The 9,959-nt window shown below is 42.3% G+C and overlaps 1 protein-coding gene across 2 annotated transcripts; it reads left to right on the top strand.

Moving 5' to 3' along the window:
• The first annotated feature begins 6,511 nt into the window (after window positions 1-6,511).
• LOC311298514 (uncharacterized protein) lies at window positions 6,512-9,737 on the top strand. 2 transcript variants are annotated; one of them, XM_084421514.1, is made up of 4 exons: window positions 6,512-6,892; window positions 7,700-7,831; window positions 8,108-8,245; window positions 8,513-9,737. In XM_084421514.1, the coding sequence occupies exons 1-4, from the start codon at window positions 6,808-6,810 to the stop codon at window positions 9,637-9,639; spliced, it is 1,482 nt and encodes a 493-aa protein (XP_084277640.1). In that variant the 5' UTR covers window positions 6,512-6,807; the 3' UTR covers window positions 9,640-9,737. The 2 variants fall into 2 exon arrangements, with proteins under 2 accessions (XP_084277640.1, XP_084277641.1); XM_084421515.1 differs by having other exon boundaries at window positions 6,564-6,892; window positions 8,654-9,737.
• Window positions 9,738-9,959: the final 222 nt, after the last annotated feature.

Genomic DNA, 9,959 nt, shown 5'->3' with positions numbered 1-9,959 from the left:
CCGGCAGGAACTGTAACATCCAGGATCTTTGTACGAGCTGCATTTTTTTCCTCTAACATGGAAAACTGGGCAACCCACATCTCTTTTCAAGCCTGAAGTGAGCAGGTTTTTGTGTAGGTGAAGACATCGTTGAACTCCTTTTTGCCAACACAATATGTTAGCTGAGTGCATCCTCTGCTGCTCACATCCACATTGATGGTTGGCCCTGGTGTCCTCTGCTGCTCACTTCCAGAAAAGAAAATAGCATGTGACTCATTACCACTATCACTGATTCACTTTCAAGAGTAGTCGTGACCGAGAAGTTAAGGCGATGGCCTTGAAAACCATTGGGGTCTCCCCGCGCAGGTTCCAACCCTGCTGACTACGTGGCTCCTTGTCATTTTGTCTGATTGCGACAGGAGTTGTGACATCCAGGATCTTTGTACAAGCTGCTTTTTTTTCTAACAAGGAAATTGGGCTCTTTTCAAGCCTGAAGTGGGCATCGTTTCAAAAGGCCCAGATCATCACTCTTTCAATGTCAGTGTTCCTAGCTTTGGAAGGAGCAACCTATCTCTCTCGTCCCTTTATAAATTGTGGTCTTCATCCTTTAATGCCACAAACTTTAAGCTGACAAAGCATGAACACTTTAAGGAGAAAGTGCTGTTATATCCCAAGGGTGGCTGTTCCCTGGCAAAAGCCCGGTTAGCTCCAATGGTAGAGCATCATACTTTTAATCTGAGGGTCCAGGGTTCAAGTCCCTGTTCGGGTGAAGGTTTGTTGCAGACCTCCCCTAATCTCTTGCTGTGCTCTTCCCAACCTTTGAGGGAGATGGTCTTCCTCTTCAAGATAAGATGTAATGCTTGGTTACTAGCAGTGTTGGGGAGTAACGGAATACATGTACCGGCGTTACGTATTCAGAATACAAATTATGAGTAACTGTATTCCGTTACAGTTACAATTTAAATAGTTGGTATTTAGAATACAGTTACATCGTTGAAATCAATTTATTACATGACGATACTTCTCTGTTTCACGAGTTTATTCACTCTCTAAATAAATTAAAGCAACTCCATGCATTTCCCAGAAGCCCCAATATGAAAACGAAAAAAATGTGTGGTTTGCGTGATCAGTCACAATGGAGTCGGAAGAGGAGCAGCGGGAGCTAGAGGTAGAGATGGAGCCGAAACAACAGAGCCAGGGCAAGAATACGTTTCTATCTTGGAAATTCACATTCACATTAGCATTTCACAAGAGAACGAAATATAACTGTGCAGTGCAACCTCTGCTTGCCAGCAACCAACCTCCTTTCAGCGTCCAAAGACTCCACCTCCAACCTGAAGAAGCATCTTAAAGTAAGTTTTTTTCAAATACGTAGACCTACACCACAAAACTAGTTGAAGATCATTTTTTTTAATCGGTCAATTCCAGCGTTATGGACGTGAAATTTGCAGTCAAAACTTGAAATATAAATTCTCAGAAAATGAATTAATAACAATAGTGAAACGTCCGTTTATCCATACTCCCTTAATAAAGGAGTCCAGACATTAGAAAAATATCGGTCTACATGCGTTTTATATTTAATATGAGGGAATAAAAAAATCTTTAACTTTTAGGTGGCAACATTTTTTTTGTTTTTTTGTAATTCTGTGAATTACACTGCGCAAACCAAAAGTAATACTACTCACCGGATGAAGAAGGGTAGGCTCTCCACAGAACATAAAATATTCATGTTATTTAATTTTTCGTATTCGCATTCATGAGGAAAAAAACAATGGTCGTGACAGTTCTCCGTTACGGACGTGAGCGCTCTGAAAGCAGCACTAAAAGACTGCTTTAAAACTTTCACAGAGACCTCAAACAGAAACACAAAGCCTTTCTTTAAAGTGAATTTCGTTTTCGTTTTTTAGAGCTTTCACCCTGCACGCGTTTGCAGTCCGTTTATCCGTTCCAGTTGCGGTGCGTATAGGCTACAGCAGTGCAGCGATCGTTTCCGCACCGAGTCTATTTCTGCTGTGCTGCAAACGCTGAATTAAAGTGACAGCACATGTTTCGTGGTCAAAATGAACACAGATTGAGCTGAAAATGTAGTAATTTAACCATAAATGCATTTAATTAAATTAAATAAAACTAAATTTAGTAATACCACCATTAATGTTTTTAATTAAGTACTGCTTTTTTTCACAGTCATCTTTTTACTTTAAGACCGGGGTAAAGCAATGAAAACAAGACGAAATAATGAACAACACTCGTCTGATTCGTGGAGGTTGAAAAACAAGTTATTTGTGGCATGCAAGATTTATTGTATTTAAATTTAAATGCTAAAAGAAAAGGCATGATAGTCGGCTGTGTTTGTCAATTTTAAGTTTTAATTTAAAATGTTTGCATTTTTAATATAAGGAGCCTACATAGTTAAATATGTTACCACTTGCTTGAACAACTTAATATATAATCTATATAGAAGTAATGCATTGATTAATACGTTGTTTAAATTGTTTAAACTTGAATACGTCTATTAAAGAGTGTATATGTGTAGGCTACAAAGAGAATTGCACCGGTGACAAAACTTTTTTAAAAATAAAAGTTGCTGATAACTTCTGGATTTGAAATACAAATATTGTGTAGGCCTATGTGTTTGTGGTACAGCCACGGATCAGTTACGCACTGCAAACGCAGCATATGTGAAAGCACTACAGCGCGTGCTGCTCCTGCACCGCATACGCACTGCACACAGAGTATGTGTGAAATGGGCGCGTATAAGGTAGAAGGCCCTACTTGCCTCACAGACATGTCTACTTTTAAACAGAACAATTCAACACGAAAGAACTGCTCTCTGCATGTAATCCGTATGAAATGTGCATTTCTCTCTGGCGCGTTCACTAGGCTACTGCGAAGATCACGAGTCAGCATCGTCAACTTCATCTTTGTAACCGACACTGACAAAGAAAACACTTGTTTATTAATAAACAATTAAAATATCTCCTTTCTATATTTGACATAGGCTATTCATAATTATTACTTTTGCTGGTTCTTTGTGACAGCTTTTAGGTGCTTTATTGGCATACGCATCACCACCGCATCACCAGGCCTGTTTATTAAGCAGGATTTGATGGCCAACACTTATAAAATGCAATTCAATGTGGAAGTAATCCAAGTATTCAGAATACGTTACTCAGATTGAGTAACGTAACGGAATAAGTTACAAATGACATTTTTGGGCATGTATTCTGTATTCTGTAACGAAATACGTTTTGAAAGTATCCTTCCCAACACTGGTTACTAGGGACTTTAAGCAACAGCTGCTGATGGAACGGCAACGGCAACGGCAGCCGGAAGTAAGCGTTAACTGCCGTAGCTAAAGAGCGCAAAAATCACTAAGCAACAGTAAAGAGGACGGCGTAGGGGTAATTTAATCATCAAACAAAATACAAAAAAAGGAAGTGATTTTTGAGCAAGAGAAGGGTTGCTTTTGGCATTTAATGATATACAGAAACGATTACAATGCCACATAACCTAAAACATAACATTAACTTTCTTAATCTGTCATGTAGTAACGACTACGGCAAATCAGCTGTTCTCCCGTAGTAGACGGTTACAGTAGAACGTCGCGAGGTAGCAGTTAATGTCGCGCGTGCGCGCGCAATAGAACGACAGAATGCCATTGCCGTTCCACCAGAGGCCGTTGCTTAAAGTCCCTACTGTCTGAGCAAGCGGTGGTGGGGGACTTTGAGAGAACTGAGCTGAAGCTTGCCGTTGACACTGTATGTGCAGGCCCGGGGCGAGTGGAAAGATTGCTTTCTCTGTATAGCATTTAGTACTCTGCGTTGTGCGGGCAGCATCCCCAGTCCAAATCCGGATCATGGCAGTCTTTTCGTGTAGGTGAAGACGTCGCTGAACTCCTTTTTGCCAACACAATATTTTCGCCGGGTTGATCCTCTGCTGCTCACATTGATCCACATTGATAGTTGGCCCCGGTGTTCTCTGATGCTCAAATCCAGAAATGAAAATAGCATGTGACTCACTGGCGGGAGTAGTCGTGGCCGAGAGGTTAAGGCGATGGACTCGAAATCCATTGGGGTCTCCCCGCGCAGGTTCGAACCCTGCCGACTACGTGGCTCCTTGTCTATTTGCGACAGGAATTGTGACATCCAGGAGCTTTGTACGAGCTGCTTTTTTTCTCTAACACAGAAAATTGGGCAACCCACATCTCTGTTCAAGCCTGAAGTGAGCAGGTTTTTGTGTAGGTGAAGACGTCGTTAGTTTATAAATAAGTGTTGGCACACCTGTCCGAGTGGCGCTACAAATTCTTCTAAAATCTGATTTTATTTCGGGCATGTTAAATTAGCGTTCGACAAACGCGAACAAACTTTTAGTTATTTATGTACACTCACAATAACAATTAAATGTTGTGCTTTTGTAAAATAAAGAAAACAAACAGGGTGCGCTTTCTGCCGTCTCGGTCTCCGTCACAGAAATTAACCAAAACTCTATGGCAGGGGTCGGCAACCTAACCCCTCATTTACACTGCACACGTCTGCGGCGCATTACGGCTCCGACAAGGTTTTATTCCGTCCACCACACGGTGCCAACTCACACCAGGAGCATTTCAGAAGCGAAGCGACTGGATGCGTGAGACCACGTGATTTGCCTGTCCGACGTGGTTTTTCTTGATTTTGGGGGTTTCTACCTTACAGTCTATGCTTTCTACCAAGGATATATTGGTGTGCAATACAATTGGGAGTCTGCACATGGTGTTTATTTTGAAATTGACAGTGTTTTTTAACTTTTATTTTGTATTTCCGGTGCGACTTGGACGCGCGTCTGTCAAAAATAGACTAGGCGCCTATATTTAGCGAAGCGGCGCTGAGAGCCGTTTCTGGGAAGCTTCTGAAACGCGCCGCGTCGCGGCCGGTGTAAACACAAGCATTGACTAGAATGGGCGCGATCAGCTCCGGTCGCCGTGTCGCAGCCGTAATGCGCCGCAGATGTGTGCAGTGTAAATGAGGGGTAAGGCACGCGTGCCCGCTGGCACACAAGCAACACATGCGAGAGAAGTGTATGTATTTCATTCAGATAAAGTAGTCTACCTGCACACAGATCTACATTTTGATGTAATAATTCCTCATAGTAAAAAAAGCGTATTTTATTAAGTTAGGAGTAGAGATGCACCGATTGATCCGCTGGTGACCGGAATTGGCCGATTTTCACGTGATCGGCCATATGCCGATTTTATGCCGGTCAAATGCACTCGGGCTCCCCATGATTAACATCGCGCAACATCAGCATCACACGTGCACGTGTAATATTTTTTTTTCGCCGTGCATGTTAATCAATGAGTGCATTCACACCGCGGCAAGGAGCAGCGCGTGAGCGCCCCACAGGAGCAATGAAGCGAGTCTATTTTGTCTGCGCTGCTCACGCTCAATTAAAGTGAAAGCACACTTTTGATGAACAAAATAAATATGATTTCAAACAAAAGTGCCCAAAATGCACAGAACACATTCATGTCTAGTGTGTTTTAACAAGAACTGGATTAGGTTATGTCAGAAAAGAAAATGAAGACTCAAAAATATTTACATAAAATGTACCCATTTAAACTTGTTTTTATTATTCAGTTTGATATGGTATTTTATGAAAAAAAAATATATATAGAAAAAAAATATTTGTGTGGGCTGTAAAGTGGTTAGAAAAAATGACATCGGAATCGGCTAAAATCGGTATCGGCAGGTCAAACTCAATGGGAAATCGGAATCGGCCTAGAAAATTGTAATCGGTGCATCTCTAGTTAGGAGTTATAAATACTATTAAATTGTCTATCTAAATCTAAAACAAATTTCAAGAGAAATATTTAAATTTCTGTACTATTTCTGTGTAAGCCATTATGAAAATGTAAAATGTTTGTGTATTTATATGAGTGTGTGCGTGTATATATATATATATATATATATATATATATAGGCTACGTGTGTGTTGTGGCACAGTGATGAACTCGGAAACTTAAAAATGGCACTTTATGACAAAAAGGTTGCTGACCCCTGCTCTATAGGCTACTTGCCTCGGTCACGATAAGAAATATGTCTATAGAAAGCTTTGAGTGAACAAATATTATCTGATTATGCAATCCATATGAAACCATCCAATATTAAATTGGCTATGATATAACCGTGGCTGTGTATTCCCCTATATTCACTACAGTGGCTGGAAACATTGTTTTCATTCATAATTACTTGCATGGATTCAAATCAATCAGCAATTGAAAAATTCAGATTCAAATAATAGACATGCCCGTGTTTCTTGATGATCAATGCAGATTTATGCCAGTCTCCAGTAGAGATCCATTTCCTGGAGAGTTTAGGTGTAGGAGTTTAGTCATAATTACAACTTGTAACTTGTGGTAGAACTCCGACTTGTACCACGTGATCGCTGTACCACCTGACCACTGCAGATTAATTTGCCGTTGATAGTGTTGCCATAAAAACAATCAATCATCTCCTAATTACGGTCATTATTACGACATCCAACCCTAATCAAACACACCTGAACAAGCTAATCAAGGTCTTCAAGATTAGGCTATATTAGAAAGCTACAGGCAAATGAATTTCATTAGGGTTGGAGTTACCCAGACCCCCAATTGGATCTTTAAAAACGCATTTTCAAAAAGTGTTTTAAACTCTTTTGATAGCGTTTGGTTTGGGACTCAGCTGATATTTTGATGCAGCAACAGGGATTTTTCTTTGTAGTTTTGTGGTCCTTGCTGTCCGCCCCTCCTGACTCACTAATTCAGTGCATCTTCCAGCAGAGTTGATTTTGAGATTTTTGCAGGTTGAGAGGATGACAGCTCAAGTGTACTGCTCGTTTAGTGCTGTTTTATTGTGTCTGTCTGCTTGTTTGAGCGCAACAGATGCTGGAGTCCTAGGTGAGAAGTTCTTTTAGCTTCATTACGCAGCCTGAAGAAGTGCATAAATAAAGTGCCTTACAAAATTTGATTTCAGACACATCTGCTTACAAAAATACAGTACAGACGTCAAGTGGAAGTTCATCTTTGAATGTTGGTTTAGTTTTAATAATAAGCAAAGTGTAAATATGCAAACTGTCATAAGTTTATGCATTGTACAAGTAACCCATATAATCACTAATAGGCATTTTTGTTTACTGTTAAACACGAACATTAGTGTTACAATATGGCTGCAAAATTGTTACCGGACTGTATCAATCCTGAGTTTAAACTTTTGCTTAAGGTTTTTTTGTTTTAAGAAATGCATAAGCCTACAATATAACGTGGGGAGCTAATTATAACCGATAACTCTGCATTTTACATATATAGTGGGTTTCTATATTTGTTTTGTTTTCTGTTGAGTAGCTTATTAAAATGCTTAAAAGGAAATGAGGGTGGTCATTGCCAACCGCCATTAAAAGAAAGAGGGTGGTCATGGGGATGGCATCATTTTTGAAGATGTACACCAGTAAATTTGTATACAACATATTAACTGATGTCCATGCTTTCTATCAGCATTGCACTATTATTCACTCTACTACAGTGGGGTAGGTTGTATCTGCACTCAGTCTTTGAAACCGATTGATGCAGTTTAGTGAAAAATGGTAGATTTCTAAGCTACTTGAATTGAAGCAGATAAATGTGTGAATATTATAAAGTGAGGCTGAAGCAAACTATTACAGCACTTCCTGGTCTCCCCTAATGATCCTCTTGAATCCTCTTCTGTAGTGCCTGGTCAGTGTCCGGCGACGCTGACGGTCGTGCCCTCCCGACGAGGATGCACTTCTGATAGAGACTGCTCTGGAGGACACAAATGCTGTCAATTTCCCTGTGGGTCCGCGTGTGTGCCACCTGTTTTCAGTGAGTTTTAATTATTGATGCATGCTATACGTCTTGCAGAAAAAAACCCTGAAAAAATGTTTTCACTCAGGAATTGCTAGTAAGTTTCACAAATAACTGCAAAGAAACCGCAAGTAACACATTGAACTAAACGTGAAACTATGAAGTAGATGGACTGAATATTCCGGTAAATCCTCCTACGATTTTTTTTTTTTTTTTTTTTTTTCTCTTTCATACAGCGTATGAGACATTCAGTATTCAGTGATGTGGTTTCTCTGTCATGTGTCTCTATAACAGCAAAGCCAGGGGAGTGTCCAAGTACAAATTTTGGAGCAGGAATGTGTGCAGAGTTGTGTTCCTATGACAGTGACTGTCCGAACAATGAGAAATGCTGCTGCAATGGATGTGGACATCAGTGTATGGATCCATTTGCAGGTATTTGTTGTTATATTAATGTTTGGGTCAGCTTCCTCATTTCAGTTTGTCTTGTTTTATAATTAATCGTTCTCAATGTAAAAATTATTTAGCCAATAGCACGGTTTAAAGTACAGGATGGCTTTACAAAATTAATACGAAAAATTATTAATACGATCATGATTAATAATTAAGAGGAGTAAAACTTGGTATTTGGGTTTTGTGCTGTATCTGAGACTGAATGCCTCTAAACAGACTGACTAAAGTTGACTATCTGGATCCCTCCAGGGAAGCCTGCAGCCGAACCCCGGAAGCCTGCAGCCGAACCACCAGGAAAGCCTCCAGGAAAGCCTGCAGCCGAACCACCAGGAAAACCACCAGGAAAGCCTCCAGGAAAGCCTGCAGCCGAACCACCAGGAAAGCCTCCAGGGAAGCCTGCAGCCGAACCACCAGGAAAGCCTCCAGGGAAGCCTGCAGCCGAACCACCAGGAAAGCCTCCAGGAAAGCCTGCAGCCGAACCTCCAGAGCCTTCTAACGAACTACCGGAGCTTTCTACAGAACTGCCTGAGCCTTCTGCTGAACTGCCTGAGCTGGAGCCTTCTACCGAACCTCCAGAGCCTTCAGACGAACTGCCAGTGACGCTTGCAGCCGAACCCCCGAAGCCTCCAGGAAAGCCTGCAGCCGAACCACCAGGAAAGCCTCCAGGAAAGCCTGCAGCCGAACCACCAGGAAAGCCTCCAGGAAAGCCTGCAGCCGAACCACCAGGAAAGCCTCCAGGAAAGCCTGCAGCCGAACCACCAGGAAAGCCTCCAGGAAAGCCTGCAGCCGAACCACCAGGAAAACCACCAGGAAAACCTCCAGGAAAGCCTGCAGCCGAACCACCAGGAAAGCCTCCAGGAAAGCCTGCAGCCGAACCACCAGGAAAGCCACCAGGAAAGCCTCCAGGGAAGCCTGCAGCCGAACCACCAGGAAAGCCTCCAGGGAAGCCTGCAGCTGAACCTCCAGGAAAGCCTGCAGCCGAACCTCCAGAGCCTTCTAACGAACTACCGGAGCCTTCTACAGAACTGCCTGAGCTGGAGCCTTCTACCGAACCTCCGGAGCCTTCAGACGAACTGCCAGTGACGCCTGCAGCCAAACCCCCGAAGCCTCCAATGAAGCCTGCAGCCGAACCCCCGAAGCCTCCGGTGAAGCCTGCAGCTGAATCCCCGAAGCCTCCTGTGAAGCCTGCAGCCGAACCCCCGAAGCCTCCAGGAAAGCCTGAAGCCAAACCACCAGGAAAGCCTCCAGGAAAGCCTGCAGCCGAACCTCCAAAGCCTCCAGGAAAGCCTGCAGCCGAACCACCAGGAAAGCCTCCAGGAAAGCCTGCAGCCGAACCGCCAACTTACCCTTATGGGCAATGTCCTGGCCATAAGTAATGTGGCTGTGCATGCAGTTAACTGTGCTGATTTAACCATTGGATGTATGGTGTGTTTTCCCTGTTTATCACCAAATAAATCTCACACTTGTAAGACCATTTTCCTCTTTTTTTTTTTTTTTTTTTTTTTTTTTTAAGTGGGAAAACAAGGAATTTGATTTTGTATTCCAGTGTTAGTTTGGCTGTTCTCTCTCATAATGGCTCATTGGAATCAATGCATGAAATCCCACCCTCCAAAGCCTCGCCGCCTTCAAAACGCTTGAACACACAGCAGAGTCTGTAAAGTGTCACAAGATGAAAGACTGCACTAAATTGCCTCAT

This window comes from Rutilus rutilus (genome assembly GCF_951802725.1).
Source record: "Rutilus rutilus genome assembly, chromosome: 10".
In the NCBI taxonomy this organism is placed as follows: Eukaryota; Metazoa; Chordata; class Actinopteri; order Cypriniformes; family Leuciscidae; genus Rutilus; species Rutilus rutilus.
The sequence above is the reverse complement of the archived record's forward strand: the minus strand, read 5'-3'. Positions and strand labels throughout refer to the sequence as shown.